Raw genomic sequence first — 22,422 nt, 5'->3', positions numbered from 1 at the left:
AGCGAGATGAGCGCCACAACCCCCGAGTTATCCACAACTGGACCTAATGGTCAGGGGTCCCTTTACCTTTACCTTTACCTTACACTGCCCAGAAGCAAATATTGGAGAGGCTAAGAGAGATTCTCCGCACTGGGTGTCGTGAAGCTGGGGAAGAAGAAGAAGAAGAAGAAGAAGAATTTATTTGCATAGTTGCCTCTGGGGCTGGAGCTGAGAAACAGCTGAGCCTCAGATACACATACGAGCCACAAAGGGTGGGTTTTACTGTGCTTCTCATCCTTAGAAGGCGATTTCCTCTACGTTTCACAGAAAGGAAAGGGAAGGTTCCATGTCACATAGCACCAAACTAAATTGCGAAATTGCCACAAGAGACATGGCAAGGTCCCCAGGGAAGGTAGCTTGTAAAGTGGGCTTAGACCATTGGAGAAATCCGCAGAGGGATGGGTCTGTCAACGGCTCCTAGCCCTTCCCCCTAAATGGAGCCTCCATTATCAGTGACAGTATACCTGTGAGTGTCAGATGCTGGGGACAAATTTGATTTGTATCGGTGGATTTGACTTGTGCCAATAGATTTGAAACAACAAAAGTTAGGGGCGCTTTCTTAAACGATAGGAATTTGATGTTCGTAAAATAAGGGCTGACTTCCTTTTTTGCATTTTAATTTAAGTCTGATTTTGTCGATGCACAAGGCTCCTGCTCCATTAGTCTGGCCTTGGTTACTGAAAAACAGGAAACACCTTTGTAGGTTTTTTTCTTCTTTTTAAAGAAAATGAGCTTATGGCTTGCGTCTGTTTGGGAAGGCTGCAGCCCAGTGGCTCTCTAAGCTACATGCGTTTAGAGTTCATAATGGTCAGGAGTGACGGAGAATTCTGTGGACTGAGCATTGGAGCATGGGCTTCTTTCTGTCTCGTGATTTTTAAAACCACTTTCATTGACCCAGAGCAAAGGAACTGATAGCTGTACGCTTTGGCAGGCTGTGATCAAGTCTGCGATTCAGCAAAAGACAACAGGGGGCAGGGGAACCTTTGACCTAAATAGGTAAATACTCAAAATACTAAAAAGTTAAAATACTCAAGCCGAGTATGAATCAAAGGGTTAAACGTTGCCTATTGACTTTTCCCCTTATTTGGAGTAGTGCAGTGGTCAGCTGACAGTAATTCCTGGTTGTATTTTGAGCAAATTCCCACCCGTCCCCGCAAGTTACTGGCAGGGCTATTTTGGTTGTGAAATGCAAAATCTGGATTTCTCATTCTCTTTCTGGATTACCCAAGTGTTGTATTTGAAGAGGACGCCTTGTGTAATATTCCAAGAATCATTGACTGAGCAAGAACCATTGACCAAGGGGCAGGGACGTCGCTGGACCAATGGTGTATAAGATAAACCTTCTAACTTAGCCGCGTGGGGTGATAGGCAACCTCTGAATGGGGACAGGTTCCCCATTGCTGCCCGCTCAACCAACAAGCCTCATCTATGAAAGAGCCACAGTACTGACATGTGAGCTGTCTCACACTCTGCTGAATAAAATTTGAGGATGCGTCAAGATAAAAAAAAGTAAAACAAAATAAAACACATTAAAAACTACACATAAAAATATACATAAGGGACCAAAAATAGTTAAAATGTTTTCAGAAACAAAACTAAAAATAGGAGAAATATATGACTTCAGAAACTCAACAGGCATTAGCTGAGATAAATTCCAAATCCCATTTCATGAGACTGTAAGCCATGGGTCCCAAACTTTTTTCAAAGAGGGCCAGATTATTTTATGATTTGAGGGCTGACCAAAGTTGTTAAGCTTTTTTTAGGATTGAAGTTGTTGAGCTTCTTTTACAATTTTACCCCAAAGTTGTTGAGGTAGATAGAAACTTTATTTGCATTAGCCGATGGCCATAGCAATGATAAAACATTACAATATACACAGAAAAAATGAAATTTAGTATAAAAGCACAGTTTAGGGTCCGGAATCAACAGTCAGATAGTGGCCCTTCAAAGTTCTTGAGCTTTTTAAAGGATTTTACCCCAGAACATATACTGCCACGAGGCCCCCAAAACGGACTTTGGCCATGCCTGCTATAAGCCTTTGCAGCAAAAGAGACTATCTTCTGAGCCTCATAATAAAAATCATATTTTTTTCTTTCATTTTCCAACACTTCAATTTCTTTAAACATTCCCCCTCCCCCCGGCTTCAAGATCTTGGACCCAACAATTTAAGAATAATGCACTGAAATCAGTTGCTGCCCATATAACCAGTGTTGCTCCTTCGGAAATACATAATTTGCCTGGAGCTGGTATGCTCCCAAATCTCTCCATTGGTTCCAACTGTTCAAAACAGAGTTGAGAACAAACTTTCTTGTATTCTGTTTTCAAGGGAATGCTTCTGGCTACATTTCCAAATGAATTCAGCCCCTGCACCAAGAATCCATAATGCAGTAATACATCAGAAATTTTTTGAAACTAGAAACTGTCCAGCACTAGCACCATCTGTTCCTCAGACACACAAAGATCTGCCTTATCTTCATCTATATGAATTATTCTGCACCAGCGATTCAGCATCCTAATCTGTATTAAGCCCAGGACGGTGTCAGAACCTAACTGTGCCCTAATTAAATAAGCAGGAGTAGCTTTGAATATCCCTGAAATCATACATAGAAAAACGGGCTTTCAACTCTTTCAACTAAGGTGATATTTACAAAGCAAAACTCAGCATCTTTGGGAGTAAAAGACTCCTTTTGGAATTTGAGAAGGATACAAGTAGTTAAGATTCAAAAGCATCCTGTTTTTAAAAATATAAGCAACTCAAAAACCAGCATGAAAAAGTGAAGGAGCAAAATGTTATTCTCTCCACATCCATGTCAAACCATTATAAGGTTCAACTTGGAATTCCCAAAGGAACATTTTACTCTGAAAAATATTGACTTACAAGAAAAAAAGGTTTGCATCAGAGATCACTGGATCTGTTTTGTTTTCTTTGAGGCGCTTTCCCTGTTTTTTTCTTTCTTTCAATGTTTACAAAGCCCCAAATGTCTCCACCAAAAAGTGCAAGTTTTTCTTAGAACAAAACCCCTCACCCATTAAAACTAGTCTTATTGATCCGAGGCACCTAAAACTTTCTTTAAGACTTGTACACAAACAGCTACTTTAAATTTATTTTGTGAAATGTGCAAGGTCGTAGGATCCTGAAGGCAGGGGGAAACTACCTCAAAATATCAGTTATGATTTATCTTTGTCCATTCTGTTTGTGTACCATTTTCCTCTGCTATTTTGGATTGGGCACTGTTCACAACCAGCTCATTTTCTTTTGAATCCCTTTTGTAAACGTTTCGTGCCAGCTTGTGATGTTGAAAATAATTTATTTTTAAAAAGTGTGTTTACCATCCTATTTGGAATCTTGAAACACAGGGCTTTAGGTATGACTTGAACTCACGTTGGAACAAGCATCTCACACACACACATACACTGTGGCAGCTCATTTATCTTCTGCAGAGGTGTGGGGGAATAATTCTAAGTTGTTGGTGAATCTTGCATTTAACTATCAAGCAAGCGCTGATTTTTATCTTTTAAAAAAAGTTTTATCAGCCTCGCCGCCATTTCAGCCTACAGTGTGACACTCCTCGGGGGCATTGTAGTTTTTAATTTGTCAATCCTTTTATCGTTATTATGAGCCACTTTTGAATTCAACTTGGAAAAGCAGGTAGCCGTCTCTCCCAGCCCCATCTGGAGATACCAAACACTGAGATTCGGCCCTTCCCATCAAAATCTCTCGATGTTGCACATCGCATAACACCATGTTAAGTCTTGTGCCTACAGTCTTTATTCTGATCGGTGACTTTCTCATTATCATCTCTCCCCACCTGCCCCTCTTTTCTTGGCAGCTCTACAATTTCGGAGAAGTTGTGTCTGTCGTTTTCTGGACCGATACATGGAAGCCCGAGAGCTTTTACGACAAAATAGCCAAAAACAGAAGAAACGGCATGCACACCCTCTGCTTGCTTGGTAAGGACCACATCCTCTTTTTTAAAAAAAATAATTATTATTCGGTTTTACCTTTAATATTTACATTAGTATATAAAGCATAATCATATACAGTCACACCTCGTGTTGCGTTCTGCTCTTCTTACGGACTTTCAGCTTACGAATGCGGCAAACCCGGAAGTGTTTAGTTCCGGGTTCACCGCATGCGCAGAAGCGATCTGCGCACTTCATGCATGCGCAGAAGCGATCGCACCGCGCACATGCGCAGAAAAGGCACTCTAGTTGCGGACTTTTCAGGGTGCGAATGGCACCGCAAAACATATTAAGTCCGCAACTAGCGGTACCACTGTACAAATAGGATTTTCTGAATCCCAGACTTCCCTCTACCCCTCCATGGGTTCCATGGTTATTCTCTTTCAACGGCATTGTATAATGTCCTCCATATTTCCTTAATAGTCAATTGTTACCATAGTTCTTGTTACATTGCAAGTTTGGTTAAAATCCTGCCAATGTTTTTAATTGTTTACAGTGTGCTTCTAAACAAGTTACAAATTTTCCCTGTTCTTTATGAAATTTGATGTCTTCTTGGTTTCTGATTTTCCCAGTCATTTTCGCCATTTCAGCAGAGTCCATCCTTTTTGTTAACCATTCTTCTCTGGTAGGGACTTTGTCTTCCTTCCATTTCTGGGACAGAAGTATCCGTGCAGCTGTTGTTGCGTACATAAACAGTTTTTTCTGCTCCTTCAGTATTCCTGAACCGAAAATTCCTAGTAAAAAAGGCTTCTGGTTTTTTCCACAAAAGTTATTTTAAACATTTTTTTCAACTCATTATAAATCATTTCCCAATATGCTTTCGTTCTCTTGCACGTCCACCACATGTGGTAGACAGGGCCGGATTTCGGTTTGATGAGTCCCTACGCTACTGAAGATAATGGGGCCCTTTATATCTCGCTGTATTTTGTGTTGAATATATGCTATATGGTAATTTATGGACCTAATAGGTATCTAAAGCCATTTGCACATGTTGCCATGCAACCAGTTCATGCAGAATGTAGGCACCCTATATATAGAAATGAGCAAACCAGTGATATTTTAGCAGGCTGGGCCCATTACTTACATCATAGGAGCCTACACAACACAAAACACTGTTGCTGTATGTAGGTTTTATTTTATTTGTTTTTTATCTTCTATTTTGGAAATGTACATCCAGGTTTTTTTTCCCCTTTAAATTTTTTGGGACCCCCAAGAGAGTGGGACCCTAAGCTATAGCTTGTTTAGCTTATACGTAAATCCGGCACTGATGGTAGAATGTGCCTTGTTTTTCTTTACACTTCCAACAAATATTTGTAGCTGCTCTGTGCATTTTTGCTAATTTAGTAAGAGAAGGACCACTTCCTTATAGCACACTTAACCAGCCAGCGTTATTTAGAATGCTCAGTAGTTGAGCAGCTATTGAACATAAGATGAGTCTGCTGGATTTAGAGCATCCTCCCCTCCTTTAGCTTCCAGCAACTGGCATTCAGAAGCATCACTGCCTCCAGCCTTTGAGGCAGAGCATTGATAGTAGCCGTGGATCGCTTTCTCCTCCATGATAGCCTCTGCCCTTGCTGTCCAAACACAGAAGCAACAGCATCAAACCGTAGACTCAAAAGTCCTCCTCCACCTTACGCATCCTCTGCCTTTTTTCTTACCTGCAACAATTGCATCTTTAAGAAATAGCAAAGCTGAGCAAAACCCCCAAACCCTTCCCTGGACATAGGAAAACAGCATGTCATGGAGCTGAGCCTCTGCCTTGTTGCTGTGGTTTTCTTCTATGTACAGGTTTTTGTGCTTTTTCTCCTTCGGGAGACATCTATCCCAACCCCACGCTCATAGCCCAAAGGCAAAACAGTCCAGAAGAAGTTTTTAACTGGTAGATTCTGCTGAATTCTGTAAACTAGTCCTTAGTCCGGTGATCATTTAGTTGTCGTTAACACCGAGAAAAGGAAACGAGCCCTGCCCATGCCATCAGCTTCCTGGCTTTGAGGTCTTAAGTTGCAATCATCATCCAGCGAAAAGGAAGTTTTAGCAAGTTCATTTCTTTACTAGGACCGCCAGGATTTTTACTGCGTCTTTTGCAGCAGTTCCAACAGAAGGAAATTAAGCTTTTCCTGGCATGAGGAGAAACAGGGGGGAAGTTTCATAGCGTAAGCGGTTGTGTTCCACGCTACTCTTAAAAGCAGGAGAGCTTGATCAGTAGAAACAGGAGGCGATCCGACAGTCTCTGCACTGGGACAGGATTCATTTTAATCATACAGAGCTTTTCAGCCTTGCATGAAACCCTCCAGTGTGCAAGAGAGGGAGAGATTATACAGACGCATTCAATCACATATGGAATTTTGATCAGGATGGAAATCAGACTGATGCAATTTGCAAGCAATTAGCTCATTCCGTGCTGTTTAGATATTGAGCTTGATCAGGGAGAATTGAGTTTCTTCCGACTGGCAGGATCCTTGATTGCAGCCTGAACAGAACTGTTCTCCCAGTGCTAAAGCAGGTTTTCTATGAGTTTACAGGACACTCCAGACACTTTACGGGACATAACTGTTTACTGGGGTTCCTACAAGCATAGACCGCCCCTGTGGCTTTCACTGCTCTCCTTGATTACAAGCCAGGATCCCTAAACCTCCCAAGTCAAAAGGCGATTTCCATGTGCGCACCGGAAAGAGCTAAATTTTGCCAGCATATAGGTAAAGGTAAAGGTACCCCTCACTATTAGGTCCAGTCGCGGACAACTCTGGGGTTGCGGTGCTCATCTCACTCTATAGGCCGAGGGAGCCAGCATTTGTCTGCAGACAGCTTTTGGGTCATGCGGCCAGCATGACTAAGCCACTTCTGGCGAACCAGAGCAGTGCAAGGAAGCATTACTGTGGGTTTGTTTTTTTTAATTACCTGCTGACTTTTTCAAATAAATGATGCAAAAAAATCTCACAACATTCAAGTTTGGGCTTCTTCTGCTCCCCTCTTTCTGTTCCTGCGTTTCTTTGTCTCTACCACAATTCTGCACTGTCAAGTGACTGGTTATTGAAGGAGACATTCCGGCCATTGGTTTAAATATTAAAATGTACTTAATTGAGGAGCTGGTGGAAAGTGTGTTTGCTGGATACAGATTAAATCAAAACTTCAATTGACTGAATGAAATGAAATTGCCACTGTGTATAAATGGCAGGAGAAAGATTATGATGCTAGCTCACTTCCCATAGAGAGAGGGTAGGAGAAAAGGTCTATTGATATTGGCATTCATAGCAATAAATTGTGAGTACGCGCATAGAAAGCGCCATGGTGTTCAGCCATTGGTGGTGGTGAGAACATGTCAGAGAAGGCCATGGATCAACAAGATCCTAAGTAAGTTGTGGGTGATATATCAATACTTTGTCTTACCAGTATGGACTCCAGACCGAGACAAAGGTTTCATATTTTGTCACCCTGTAATATATCGAGAATGCACTGCCCAGCTCGCCTCGCAGACCCGGCAGGCAGGAAACAGCATTTTGATGCAAAGCAAAGCCTTTACTGCAAAGTAAATGGCCACTTCCTGGCTGCCAATCTGCAAGACATAAGCTCCTGTCGCCTCTCAGCTGGCATTGCAGAGTAAAGAGGCAGCTGGAGAAATCCCTTTAGCGCACAGCGCTTGCGGGATCAAGAACTAGGCTTGGGAAGTCAGATTCTCATCAAGATGTGGACGCTCCTGCGTTCAACCGTGCATGCTGGGGCAACTAGAGTGGGGCAATTGTGCACATACAATTCTAGAAGGTACTAAGAAACTTCCATAAAGAGGGCTGATCGTCGAAGAATTGATGCTTTTGAATTACGGTGCTGGAGGAGACTCTTGAGAGTCCCATGGACTGAAAGAAGATCAAACCTATCCATTTAAGGAAATCAGCCCTGAGTGCTCACTAGAAGGACAGATTGTGAAGCTGAGGCTCCAATACTTTGGCCACTTCATGAGAAGAGAAGACTCCCTGGAAAAGACCCTGATGTTGGGAAAGATTGAGGGCACAAGGATAAGGGGACGACAGAGGACGAGATGGTTGGACAGTGTTCTCGAAGCTACTAGCATGAGTTTGACCAAACTGCGGGAGGCAGTGGAAGACGGGAGTGCCTGGTGTGCTCTGGTCCATGGGGTCACGAAGAGTCAGACACGACTAAACGACTAAACAACAACTAAGAAACTTCAGTAGCAGAAGAAGAGATGTGGCTGGAAGAAATTGCTTTGGCTGTAGCTTCTATCTATAAAGTAGTGTGAAGTAACTGTCCTGTCAGTGCAAGGATTTCTGCTTGTGCCATGGGGCTTCACCTCTTCTCCCCACCCCTACATGCCCACTAAATCCATCCTAGGCATTTCCCAAGTCTCCAGAGCATATTTGGGAATGGTGGAGGGGGAGGAGAAGAGAGGAAAGTCCCACTGCACAAGCAGAAAGCCTTGAGCTGACAGGACTACGGAGTTGGATACCCATGAATTTGCAGTGGGTCTGCTCTGACTATGGCTTAGCTAGATGTCACTCCCTGACTGTTAGCATTTACAATTTGGCCGCTTCTTCTTTTCACCATCGCCTTTGTCTTGAATTTTGTTGGGACTTGCATGCCATCTCCTGCGCATTGCGTCTGTTCTGTTCTTGTTTGTGTACAACTTGAAGGTTTGCATTGGGCGAAAGATGTAAAATGAAGCAGAAATTCCAGATAGGAGAATCGAGACTGCAAAAGCTAGGAAACACATTGGGTTGTAACAAGCCAAGTCATACTCGGCATAAGCCCATTGAAATCAATGGACATGAACCATAGCCGTTGCAACTCATCAGGAGAAAAGGCAGTGATAGAAATAGTGACAAAAATCTGCCGCACAATGTTTCAAAGCCCTAACAAAAATTAGATTTGTTATTTGAGATGGTTTACCGAGACCTGAATACTTCTAAGCTTAGGGAACTTTATGGAAAGACAAAAGGCACAGCTGCATATTTAAATGTACAAGAGAATGAGTTAGCGCTCAATGAAATGAGCTCATTTTACCAAAATCTGCAGTCCACCTAATTCAATAGGAAAAGGTGACTAATGTGGTTGAAGGCTTGCCATGAGTCTTTTTGGGTTATTTGATTGGAGACAGGAAGGCACAACTAATGGGGCTGCTTGCATGCCCAGGCCCCTGGGTTTCTGCCCATAGCTCATTCATGCCGCTCTAACTTAATAGACGATCAGTTTCAAAAAGTTTCATCTCCTCAGTGAAGCACGATACAAAACATAGTTTTCCACTTAGAAGACAGCGAGAGGAAACGCCTTCGTTGATCTCGTCCGTTCTAACCCCAAATGTGCTCATGTAGCAGTAAGTCTGCCCTAAAAAATCAACAGAGCTTGTTTCTTGGCTGCAATCACAGTTTTAACTTCCTACAGCTGATGTGTATTTAAGAGAGTTCAATTAAAGGATGCTGTGTCACTTTCCACAAGAAGAAAAACCATTGCAATGAATTATGCACAATAGATAGTGTCTTAAACATAGTCTTATATGTTAATAGTGAACTCAGTCTGCGGGTACCTAACACATAGCTGAGCCACATTGGCTGGCTGGAGGGTTTCAGGCAGCAGTTCCCTGCCAACTTGTCCTGGAGATGCCAAAGATTGACCCTGGGAGATTTCTCATGCAAGATGGATGCTGTACCACTGAGCTGCAGACTTCTCCATGCGTCTCCAAATTAGGACCATCCAAGCATACCAGCCAAGCTAGATCAGGAACAATTAAGAGGCTTGGGGCTGCTTGGGATTTGCAGAACTACACAGAGCCTTTGGGGGAGAGAGAGAAACCTAAAAACAGCCCTGGAATGATGGCTGAATGAGTATCACAGGGGGAAATGGAATGATGACTGGCTGGCACAGTCAACATGAAGAAGAAGAAGAGTTTGGATTTGATATCCCGCCTTTCACTCCCCTTCAGGAGTCTCAAAGTGGCTAACATTCTCCTTTCCCTTCCTTCCCCACAACAAACACTCTGTGAGGTGAGTGGGGCTGAGAGACTTCAGAGAAGTGTGACTAGCCCAAGGTTACCCAGCAGCTGCATGTGGAGGAGTGGGACACAAACCCAGTTCACCAGATTACGAGACTACCGCTCTTAACCACTACACCACACTGGCTCTCTGGGTGTGCATGAAAGAGAGATATCTTTCTTATATCAAACGCAGCTCAATAAAAAAAAGTTCTCCGTCTTAATGCTTGTGAAAGTAATACACAGGCAATTGACTTAAAGTGTATGCCCCGTTTTGTTTCCCTGCAGACATTAAAGTCAAGGAACAATCGCTGGAGAATCTCATGAAGTAAGTTGTTTCTTCAAAAGTGTGTGGTCTGCAACTGATAATTCACAGCTTAGTGCTGGCATGTAAGTGAAACGCATACAAAAACCATGGTATAGAGAAAGATTTTCTCCATGTTTCAATTTAAGGTGTGGTTGGGTGAGGGGGAGGGAGCCAGTAGCCCTCAAACTGTTACTGGACTCCCAACTCCCATTCAGCACCAACCCAGCATGGCTAATGGGCCCCCACCCTTGAGTTAAAAGGACCGATCAGCTGCCGTACTGATCACATTTTAGGCCATCCAGCTTGCTTTCTTAACTAAGAATTGGAGCTGGTTTAGGAATCCTGCTTAAACGGTGAATATGAATGGTGAACACGGGTGCCAAAATATCTCTGTAGACTTAAGGAGGAAGTGCCCTCTCCTGGCACCCAAGTTTGGTTTTGTCTGCAGTCCGTCCCATAGGATGAAGCGATGTGCTTGAGGCAGCACTGGGATAGGTGAAGGCAAGAACCGGCGTCTAAATGATGCAAAGCAACTCTTCGCGCTAGCACTGCCTGTCAATAGAGATAACGCTTAGAGGGATCAGCGGTCTGAGTCAGTGTAAGCAGCTTCCAATGTTTCTGTTACAGGATGGGGCTCATGTGGCAAAGCAGCGGTGATGGTGGTCTTGGTGTCTTTTAGCATTTAATGAATAATTTTTTAAGATTGGGGCGAAGCTCATGGTTTAATAAGTCTGTTCAGTTTCTCAGGTTCCATATGCACCCTGTATCTCCAGTAATAAGTGCCCAGAGTTAGGCTAGCTAGCTATGACCCCTACTAATTTCATTTGTGATACAGTGGCACCTTGGTTCTTGAACAAAATCCTTTCCAGAACCCCGTTTGGCTTCCGAAATGTTTGAAAACTGAGGCGCGGGTTCCCATTGGTTGCAAGAGCTTTTTGCACTCAGCGGAAGCCACGTCGAATCTTTGGGTTCTAGAAAACATTCAAAAACCAGAACACTTACTTCCAGGTTTTCAGCGTTTGGGAGTCAAAATGTACGATAACAGAGGCGTTCAGGAACCGAGGTTTGACTAGTTTCGTTTTTCTCCTGATCGCTCAATATTTCTAATCTAGGAGAGATCAGTCGAGTCAGCTTCCTTCTTCCTCTCCACTGGAACTATTGATCACCTCCAGACACGTCCTCACTTTGGTCTAGATTCACATCCACAGAGTCCGACAATCTCTGGTGGAAATTTACCTTGGAACTTCTTCATAAGCTTTGCTCTTGCCAACTCCAGGGCTGGCAAACTTTGCAGAAAACAACCCTTTGAGAGCTGGCTTTGGGGTCTATAATTATGTAACTATACAGTATATGGTAGAAAAATACAGGCTTCCCTTCCAACTTGGCACGGATAGCGTGCTCTCTGATGTATCTCGGCAGTTACAGTAGATTAGCAGGGGTCTCAAAATATATGTGACTTGTGATTGTGCCGAGGAGGCAGCGCAACATGTGGCACCTCTCAGATGCGGAGAGCATTTTCAGTTTACTCATGTAGGCTCTAATTCCTAGCTTGAAAGCTTCAAAACAGCCACGCAGTGGCTCTGATTCACAGCACACGCACAGAGGAGACTTTCATCAACACCGACCAACTTAATTGTCGGTAGACGCTTCTTCTACAAGCCGGCAGTTCTGGGATGCTGACGCCACACAAAAAAGCCTGCTAGTAGTGTCTGCTGTTCCTGTGGCTGTAACATACACCTGGATTCGGCTGTTTAAAATCTTGGAAGTGTTTGCTTTATGTCTCCAGCTGATCAGAGGGCAGCGCGTATAACACTCGCCTGCTTCTCATCAGCGACTGCCCGTAGACCTCCTTTTTGCAGTGTATTCCTTGCCAAAAGCATGATGGATGAGACAAAACATGCACAGGCTTCTAACGAGGGTCTAAACTAAATGGGCCTCTACCCTCATACCTACGGCAGTGTTTCCCAACCGGTGTTCCGCGGCACACGAGTGTGCCGTGAGACGTTGCCTCGTGTGCCGCGAGATGCCTGGAGGGAGGCGGGCGAGTCGGGCGGCGAGAGGCGGGGCGGCGGCGGCGAGGAGAGGCCGCACCTCCTGCTGCTGCCTGGCGCTCCTCCTCGCAGCCGGCAGCGCTGCCTGGGCGCCTCCGCGCGACTCTGCCTCGCTGGGTTTGGTCTCCCAGCAGAGACGGGTCACACGCGCCCCTCCCTCCCTCCCTCAGCCTGCGCGGAGGGAGAGCCAGAGAGAGGCATCGCTCCTGCGCGGCGGGAGAGGGAGCAGCCGGAGCGATGCCCCAAACAAACGCATGGGACCGGAGGGGAAATCCTCTCCGAGGCGGATTGAGCGCAGCTGAGAGAAGCCTTTCGAGGAGCTGCCGTGTCCCCTGGAAACCCCCTTCCCAGCTCTGCCTCAGCCGCCACCGCCTCAGTTGCCGCCGTCCCTCAGTCCCTCGCTCTGCTGCCTCCTCCCACCCCCAAAGCTTGGAGGTTCCCCAGCAAGGGGGAGGGAAAAACTTTCACTTTTGTGCGTCCCTCCCGGCGTGACGCTGCGCGCTGACGTCACGGGGCGGGGCTTTAATGGTGGTGTGCCGCGAGATTTTTTTTCAGTAAACAGGTGTGCCGTTGCCCAAAAACGTTTGGGAAACACTGACCTACGGGACCGCCTCTCCTGGTATGTTCCATGGAGAGCCTCAAGGTCCATAAATAGGAACACCCTAGTGGTCCCGGGCCCTAAGGAAGTTAGATTAGCTTCAACCAGAGCCAGGGCCTTTTCAACACTGGCTCCGGCCTGGTGGAACACTCTGCCTCATGAGACCAGGGCCCTGCAGGATCTGATTTCTTTCCGCAGGGCCTGTAAGACAGACTTGTTCCGCCTGTCCCCTCTTTCTTTTTTCTTTTTCCTTTCTCCTGAGGCTGCATTTTAATATTTTAATGTTTCAATATTTTAATGTTGTATTTTAATCTTGTTTTTAAGTTGTATTCATTCAACTTATTGGCTTGGCTGGGGAGGACGGGGTATAAATAAAAATTATTATTATTATTATTATTATTATTATTATTATTATTATTATTATTATTATTATTATTACATTTGAGAGCCATTTGGCTGCCAGCCCCTCTTAAGAGCTTCCAGAGAGTGAATGTGAGACCTTGGTGATGCGACAAAGAAAGTTGTATCTTAAAGCTTAAGCATTTTGGGCAAGCCATGTTAAATTCAGCTTAGCTTTACTGTACACGGACCCCACTACTTGACTGGGATACAGGGGGGACAGTTGCTGACCAGACTACCGTACCTTTCCTTCCATCAGGGGGAAGAAGATTTATGAGCCACCCAGGTACATGAGCGTGAACCAGGCAGCGGAGCAGCTTCTGGCTATTGTGCAAAACAGGCGGCTGCAAGGCGAAGAACCAGGTACGCACGTGAGCTCTGGCTGCTAGCATTTGGAGGCTGGCTGGCCCTCCCCTCCTTTGTCCAGACCGCAGCAGCATCAAATAACTCGCAATTTGGGATGGAGATGTGGGCCCTCTTGAAATTGGCAGGCTGGAAATTGCCTACCGAGGCCAAGCATTCGCTGTGGTTCATCAGCCACAGTGAAGTGAACTTCAAGCAGGCCCCGAGGCAGAGCGCTGTAGCCACAAAACGTTGGCCTGCACACAAACCAGCCACAAACTCCACGAACCAGTTGGTTTTTTTAAAAAAAGAAAAGAAATGCAAATCCCATATGAACATACTTTAGAGTGAATCACTTTGACCTTACTCTGTTCGCTGTACAGTGGTACCTCGGGTTACATACACTTCAGGTTACACACTCTGCTAACCCAGAAATAGTGCTTCAGGTTAAGAACTTTGCTTCAGGATAAGAACAGAAATCGGGCTCCGGCGGCACTGCGGCAGCAGGAGGCCCCATTAGCTAAAGTGGTGCTTTAGGTTAAGAACAGTTTCAGGTTAAGAACAGACCTCTGGAACGAATTAAGTACTTAACCCGAGGTACTACTGTACGTGCTTTTCCTGGAGCTACTAGTTGCTGCAGAAACAGCGGAGGCGCATTGATCCTGGGAAAGTGTGTCTTAATAGTCAACTTTCGACGGATCTAGGAGTTCTCGCTGGTTAATGAAATGCAGAGACTTTCCATAGGGCTGTAGGGTGTCGAATGGCCAAGTAGTGATTGGGTGGAAGCAATGACAAAATGCTCTGCAAAGGCCAGCTAGCTCACATGCACTGCCTTTCTGAAACAAAACGGGAGGCACAATTAAGAGCCCAGAAAGGATACGAAAGAATTAGCTGTTATCAGTGGAACCAGTCTCTTTGATTTTCAGTGGAGTGGCCTCTCTAAACAAGCCCTGTTTGGAAGGAGGCAAGTCTAAAAAACTATGACCCACACAACTCCTTGCAATCCAATCAGTGGTGGACTTTGGGCTTTCACATTTCAGCAGCATCCTATGTGACACCAAAATTTGGCACACTAACAGACGCCTCTTGCCTTCCGTTCCAAGTCATGTTTGCGGCGCCCTCTTGACTCAGCGGCCAGTGCGGGTGATCTGGTCAAGCATCCCTAAATCTGCCTCCAGGCTCCATGCAGGGATGCAACAGAATTTAACAAAACCTGCAGGTACATCGCAGGCAGCTTACATCAGGATGGGTGCTTTCACTTTCCTACGTAACACATTCCACTTACCCTTCCTTGTGGGAAGTTTTGATACCAGCAATACCTTCATATTAATCACAATTTACCGTATTTTTCATGTATAAGACGACCCCTATTTTGGGGGACTCCAGATTAAGAAAATGGGGGGGGGGAGATTTCCCAGAGTTTTTAAGCTTTTTGGGGGAGGGGATTGCCAAAAATCACTCACCCACCTGACCAACGCTGCCAATCGCACGCGTCACCAAAGCCAACAACCATCTGCCCACTCGCCGCCAGCAGCCACCAATCACCCGCCCAATTGTCGCAGCAGCAGCCAATCGACAGCAGTCCTTGCCGCTGCCACCAATCACCCACCGAATCGCTGCTGACAATCTCCTGCTCGCGGCTTCAACCAATCGCCCCCCCCCTATCCGTGTATAAGACGGCCCCCAATTTTAAACATCATTTTCTAATTTAAAAACTTCGTCTTATACACGGAAAACTACGATACTTAGCAAGGTAAAAAATGGTAAAGGCCCCCTGGACGGTTAAGTCCAGTCGAATTCAACTATGAGGTGCGGCACTCGTCTCCACTTCCAGGCTGAGGAAGCTGGCATTTGCCCACAGACAGCTTTCCAGGTCCTGTGGCCAGCATGACTAAACCACTTCTGGCACACAAAACACCGTGACGAGTGCCAGAGGGCATGAAAATGCCGAGCTCAGTCATACTAGCATCTTCCCCACACTGCAGCCCTGTCTAAGCTTTTCTTGCATATTTTCCATGGTTCTCCAAATGGTGGTGGACTCCAGAGCCATCATCCCTAAACATTGGCCATTGCTGGTCGGGGCTGATGGGATTTCTGCTAAAATGCCCAGAGGACCTCAGGTTCCCCAACCTGCTCTGGTCCTTTTGCTGATAAATCAAAGCAGTTACTAGGCCAGGAGGGCAGAATCAGTCTTTTCGGCTAGGCGGCCTTCACTTGATGACTCTTTATGAATGACTACTTACCCCACTGGTTTATACCTGCAATTCAATACCTTGAGAATGAGAACTTGCTTCCTGGGCTTGACACTTCTCACATTTGCCACATCCTATTGCAAAGAACTTGAGCAATGTACACGTGTGGGTTGTGTTTTTTTAGAGAAGTCTATATTAGTCTTCAGAAGACAGTGTCTTTTTTTTTAAGCAGCGTGTAACTTTTTTTAGGGAGAAAGCATCACTTCCTGCAGAAGTGTGCCAAGCGCACCAACCTCTTTCACTATGCTTCCGTAATATTCTTTGTTCTCTTCACTCTCCCCCCCCCCTTTCTAACAGAAATTGCAGAAAACACCGTCTGCGTAGGCTTAGCAAGAGTGGGCGCAGTGGATCAAAAGATTGCTTCCGGTACTCTACAGGAAATGACTACGGTGGCATTAGGCGATCCTCTACACTCTTTGATCATCACTGGAACTTTGCATCCGTTGGAATTAGACATGCTCAAGCTCTTTGCAGTTGACAAATCCATTTTTGAGCACATGGCTGAATAAATACTTGTTTACGCACATGCTGAATCTGGTGTCACTAGTTAGTCATACGTTTTGCAAGAGGGGGAAGCCCACCCCAACTGTCCAAGTAGACTGCCGGAAAGTCCTGTTGCCAGTCCCTATGAAGACACCAAGCTATTTATCAAGGAATATAACCCACGGAGCAATAATAAAGTCTGGTCGTTTGGCAGGCTGCCTAAATTCGGTATGAAATGCATTTTTAAAAATTTTTACCTACCAATAAAAAGCCAGTTCAGAATGAAACATGTTAAAATATGCTTGCTTTTGTATATTAGAGAACAGTTTCTGCATATCAGTATAAAGTGTTGGTTGTTCTAGATACAGAGTCAGTCTTCCACTGAAAAATCCAGGCCCGTCTGTGCTATGGCTTCTCTCACAAAATGTGTGCCCTCTATACATTTTAATGGTCATTCTGATCAAAGCACAATTTTTTTACTTACGCGCTAAAACCCTTGGTAGTCTTGGAACTGAACGATGCTGAAGCTATGAGAAATGAAACGCATCGTGCGTTTTATCAGCTTACATATGTAACACATTAACAATGGCTTGCATCCAATGCTATCCATATGTGAACAGACTTCTGCTTACACAACAAGACTTGGATTACAGGATATGATAGCCAGAGGAGAGGGGGAAGAGACATGGTATTATTGCACCAAATAATGTAGCAATTCTTTTGACCATAGCCATGCATTGATGGTGGTTTAGATTTTGACCTCACCACAGCTGAGATAGACTAAGCTTGGACCCAGTGTTCCTCTTCTGTAAATCTTACATTGGCCTTCAGTGCAGAAGAGATTTCTCTTGTCATTGAAGGGGGGGGGGGGGAGATAAAACTATTTTCATTAATCCTCTCTACAGACACTCAGGCAACCTTCCACACTGTTCTGAAGGGCCTTCCAAGTTTCCAGAACAGGTTTACAGGGTAGGGGATTGCCTCTTCTTCTCCTTCCATGAGTGAAAGCTTCGAATGTCACAAGATTTGACTCCCAACTTCTGGTTCTTACATTACATTTGTCCAGGAGATGGTTTGCTTGAGGACAGCCAGGAATGTGCAGATTGCGCGCGCACGCGCACACACACACACACACACACACCCCAAGGAACGAAACACACAACATTTGAAAAACGTTTGCAAAAGGGAAAAGTTTATTGATAGGAAAATTGATCCCAAATATTGTCTCAAACATATTAGCTGTTTAAATATTCCAGAGACTGTATTCAAGTAGAAAAAAAATGCATTAGAATGTCCAGTATTGCACTTATGGCAAGTCAGACTGGCTACTCGCTTTAGCATTCCCAAACCAATTACAGTATATGTAGTTGTCAATTATCTGTAGTCACCTCTTTGAATTCACTGAAACAGTGTGAAGTCCTTCAATTGCACCGGTACATCATGCGTTAAGAAATACAACAGGCTGACTTGACACCAGAGCCCCACTTTATGTGCAAGTTAGGAAATGGGGTTTCAGCACTGGTTTCCCATTCTATCTGATCTGAAAGTACTAGTTACAATTTTGGCAATAAGATCGCTATGCCCATCAGTTCTTTTATGGTATACCTCTGGGACGTGAACTATGTGAGCACTGCTTCTGTTAAACAGAAAAATGCCACAGAAAATTGATCCCAGGCCAAAATTAGAACTGTTCAGGTAATGGGACTGTGAAAATAAATAAAATATTCCATATCCACAGTGGCATTTTCAATTCCAACCAAACGCTTGGCGTGGGCCTCTGCATTTTCACAAGGCTTGGTGGCAGCATTTAATCAGTCAATGAGCCACAATTCTTGGAGGGTATAAAGCAATTACCAGAAGACTGAAGATCAGGTCAGGATAGGAAACAGCACTTAGAAGGGGCACACAAACACAAAATGTTGCAGGAATACAAAAAAAAAATACTTTTGGCAGCAAGAATCAATGCGACAGCAATGTAGAAAATGGAACGACGTTAGCCAAGTTTAAGAACTTGAGCTGAACTGCCATATTTGAATGAAATCGTGCTGCACTTCACCTCCCCCTCAAAAACGGAATTGCTCCTTTTATTTGCACTGGCATAACCAACTGCCAATCTCCCATTTCCTCACATCTATCCCAGTATCATTCACCTGGTCAAATGGAGTTAGCATCCATTCTTCGGTTTTTAACCCTTTGAACTGTTCTAAAGCCCTAGACCACGCAATATTTCATTTACTAATCAGGACTGCCAGTATCTTAATGTAGTTGGAAGCTTTCCTTTTTAGAAGTGACCTTTATCCTGTAAAAGCTTCGGGAGTAAGAACACCACCGAGGCTGTTGGCTACCATCTGTACCAACATCTGCCCTATACAGTGGTTTAATGTTGTACAACACGTTACTCAAAAACTAGACCGATCCTATGACTGCGTAGTGTGCCGACATCCAAGCCTAAAAGTATAAAGGACACTTTTTCTTCACTTCACACAACTTAAGGGCTTGGTTGACAACAAGCTCCAACTAATATAAACCTCCTCCCCTAAACTGAAGACCTTACATTATCATTAGAGAGAAACATGGACGTTTATTGGGTAAGCACCCCTATTGCACTAGAATCTCACTTTGGCAGTTGTGTAAAAGCTGTGCATTAATTTAACCTCTGCTGCCAAAGTTAAATAAAAGCAAATTTCAAAGCCACGTGTTTGGCAAAGGATGATTTAACTCAGTATTTGTCATTTGGGTGAGAGAAGTTAGAACAAAGAGGACTACTTCCATGGGGAAAGGCCTGAAGCAAATTAACACCAACTCAAAGGTTAAGCAATTTCTAGGCTCTCGGGTTCAGCCGCAACCAATGATTTAGTGTGTGCTCAACAAAAGACACAAGCAAAGTTCTGAAATATCGACAATATGCACGGAAAAAAATGGGGGTTCTTTCTTACCTTTAATTAAAAGCCATTTTACTGAAATGGGTTCAGAGCCAATGGCACTTCACATTAATCTACAGAGGTACACCATATCTCTGAAAGGGGAAAAATTGGAATTTGCTATATCGTGTGGAAAAAGGGCATGTGCATTTTCTACAGCGTATGCACCCACAGGGTAGGTTTCTCACAGTGCACTTCTCACATTATATGGGAATCTTCATGTGTGAAGCAGCCCTGATGTGTCTTGTGGAAAGGAATGGATATTACTGAGGAAGTGTATTGGGCCACAACTCATCTTCAGACCTTGAATTAGAGACTGTGTCGGATACTTGCATTTCTAAATGAATAGCAAGCAAAGTAAAAATAAAATTGGCAAGTAATGGAATACACAGGCCGAGTTAAGAGATACATTTTAAAAGGAGATTATTCCCATAAAAACCAGAAGTTCCACGTTACAGTCTTTTAAAATAGAAACTAATGTACCAATACAAGTCCGTTTTAGGCATTTCTGATGCCTAACTTCATTAAAAGCCATGAATAAATCTCCCTCCAGCTAAAGCTAAGCCAACTGTGGGGGGGGGGTGTATCTAACAATTGGTTAGCAGCAACTTTTGTTTTTCTAAATAAACTTGTCTTGAAACACAACTGTTCAAGCAAATGGCCTTTTGAGGGGGACGGAATCAGGTGATTTTCATTCATTTGAACATATGTGCGATCATCTTTGTTGATTAGTAAAAAGGGACTTGCTTACTACCATACATTCCAATTCCAACTTCAGCTTCAATGTTGGAAACGAGAGATGCGTTTGTGAGATCTTTGTTATTCCGTCATGAAGCGCTCTGACAGTTGCCTAGCAAGCCTTTATACATTACACTAGCATTGCAGGATAAACCTAGGAAATATATTGCCCAAGGTGAAGTTTAAAAAGAACCTTCGTTAAGACAGAAAATGAAAAATGATGGCTGTGAAGCAATATTTAGCTGAACCACACAGTTCACTCAGAAGACTCTCCTTCTTAAGGTATTAAGTGCTGAAGAACCTATGGCTCATTTTCAAATCTAATGCAAAAAAACCCCTTTCAAAATATGCAATCAGATTGAACAAACCAAATTATATTCCATGATAATGTATACATAATGCATGGGCTTTATTGCATATACTAGTTTAACTGGTGGATTTCTGGCTGAAGAGCTTGTGAATTAATTCTGAACATGGACTGTGAAGCAAAAGTTCAGATCATCTGTTGACTATCATATACAAACCTTCATTCTGCAGTTAAAGTAAATCTGCCAGTCAAAGCCTCCAGCATCAGTCAACAAAAGAGGCATTGCATCCTTTGTTTTGAGTGCTTTGTTATTTTCTAATTACCGTTAAGAATGTGAAGGTGCTATCAGCCTAGATTTACGTCCTGGTAGTCAAAGGTTTTGTAAACAAACTCTGTGTAATCATTTTATCTTTGTATTGTAAAATTGAAGAATCACCTCCTTGGAAGGTTAAAAATCTAACAGAGAGAGAGAATCTAATATCTACCATTATGCAGTTACACATAAATCACACCAATCACAAGCAAGAGTCCTATTGGGTACAAGTAGTAGCCATAAAAATTAATAAAAATCCCCGATGTTCAATATCTGTGCTGGCAGATACTTTGACGGAAAAGGCACTCTGAAAACCCAATATGGTTTGGTTCGTTAAGTTTGCAAAGTACAAACAGTCTTACACGTTGTAGAATGTCAACCACTGTGACATTTTAAGAAAAAAATAAAAATTTATTTTCTACCCACCCTCCCTGTAGTTAACACTGGCTTTCTGGGAATAAGCAGTAACTTCCAGCAGCTTCACAAAAAGCAAAACCAATGATTGCAATACCACATTATCATTAAGTTTGCTGCAGGAACAAACTTGGCCAGTAAATCCACAAAGGTTTGGAGCTCGTGAAAGTCAATCCCAAGTAGTCCAGGGCCACGCAGTTTTTCGGTTTTTCTCTCTTTATCTAGCCCACAAGGCAGCAGAGTCTGTTCAGTTTTGGACAACCGTAGAGAAGACGGGAGCGGGTCTCTGTTCCAAAGGAAGTACAGTGTCTTTTAAATCATGACAGTACTAGAAAGCTTTGGTCCAACGAGACGGTCGAGATAGTTGCTACATAGCGGCAAAGTCAATCTGTACATAGAGCTGCCGCACTCCAGCCTGCGAAGATGGAAGGAAAGAAACACATTGGAATACAAATTCTAGGGGCTTGTGTGACCCATGTCAAAACCTACCAAACATTAAATGGGAATGGATTCTCTTGTGCATTTATTACATTTTGATCCCTCCTTTCCTCCAAGAAGCTCAAGGTGACAGGTATCATTCTCTTCCTCATTTATCTTCACAAAAGCCCAGGAAAGTAGTTTAGGCTGCAAGGAAGTGACTGGCCCAAGGTCTACCAGTGAGCTTCATGGCTGAATGGGGATTTGAACCCCATTTCCCCAGGTCCCAGTCCAGTGCTCAAACCACTATGCCACACTGGCTATGGTTGTGAAATTGGCTAGCAAAAGCATGCGACGCGGGGCACGTTTAGAGAAGCCCACCAGAAATTAATGCAAAATACACCCTGCATAAATTCCTTTGTTTAGGAAATTAAAACGGAATATCAAATAGCTAGCTGGGTAGCTCAGATCAAATTGTGTGAAAATCTCTCGGAAAAGTAAGAAATCAAGATAACAAACTTTTTATAAAAGAATGGAAATGGTTGATTGAATATTTACAAACAAGCTGTAAACAGATAAGAACACTGGCAGGATTATTGTAATAACCTGCAGCTTTATAAGAGTATACATTTAAAGTAGATGAATAAATGATTAAGGTAAGTTAATTTGGAATATGCAGAAAATTTAAGGAACTGCAGAAAGAGGGGGAAGGAAGTTGAGTTTTGAAATGTTCAAATGATTGTAAAAATTTTGAAATTATAAAATTGAAAATCATATTTATTTAATTTTAATTGTGAATATCTCTCTTTTACACACACACACACACACACACACACACACACACACACCACACTGTGCTTGTTTGGTTCTTACCCCCTTAGGCTGCCAGTGACATGCAGAG

At 43.7% G+C, this 22,422-nt stretch overlaps 2 protein-coding genes across 3 annotated transcripts in view; one reads left to right on the top strand and one right to left on the bottom strand.

The window, feature by feature from the left end:
- The window catches only part of DPH5 (diphthamide biosynthesis 5), a 29,805-nt gene extending 13,107 nt beyond the window's left edge, over window positions 1–16,698 (top strand). For both annotated transcript variants that reach the window (XM_083511251.1, XM_083511252.1), the window contains exons 5-8: window positions 3,870–3,990; window positions 10,268–10,307; window positions 13,594–13,697; window positions 16,226–16,698. In XM_083511251.1, the coding sequence (XP_083367377.1) occupies window positions 3,870–3,990; window positions 10,268–10,307; window positions 13,594–13,697; window positions 16,226–16,437 (477 nt within the window). In that variant the 3' untranslated portion in view covers window positions 16,438–16,698. The remainder of the gene's footprint in view (window positions 1–3,869; window positions 3,991–10,267; window positions 10,308–13,593; window positions 13,698–16,225) is intronic.
- An 888-nt stretch (window positions 16,699–17,586) lies between these two features.
- The window catches only part of SLC30A7 (solute carrier family 30 member 7), a 41,999-nt gene continuing 37,163 nt past the window's right edge, over window positions 17,587–22,422 (bottom strand). The window contains exon 12 of the mRNA XM_083511198.1: window positions 17,587–21,519. Coding sequence (XP_083367324.1) covers window positions 21,472–21,519 — 48 coding nt within the window. The 3' untranslated portion in view covers window positions 17,587–21,471. The remainder of the gene's footprint in view (window positions 21,520–22,422) is intronic.

Source organism: Podarcis liolepis, assembly GCF_965112155.1.
Source record: "Podarcis liolepis genome assembly, chromosome: 6".
NCBI classification, from domain to species: domain Eukaryota; kingdom Metazoa; phylum Chordata; class Lepidosauria; order Squamata; family Lacertidae; genus Podarcis; species Podarcis liolepis.
Note: the sequence above shows the minus strand (reverse complement) of the source record. Positions and strands in the feature narration are given on the sequence as shown.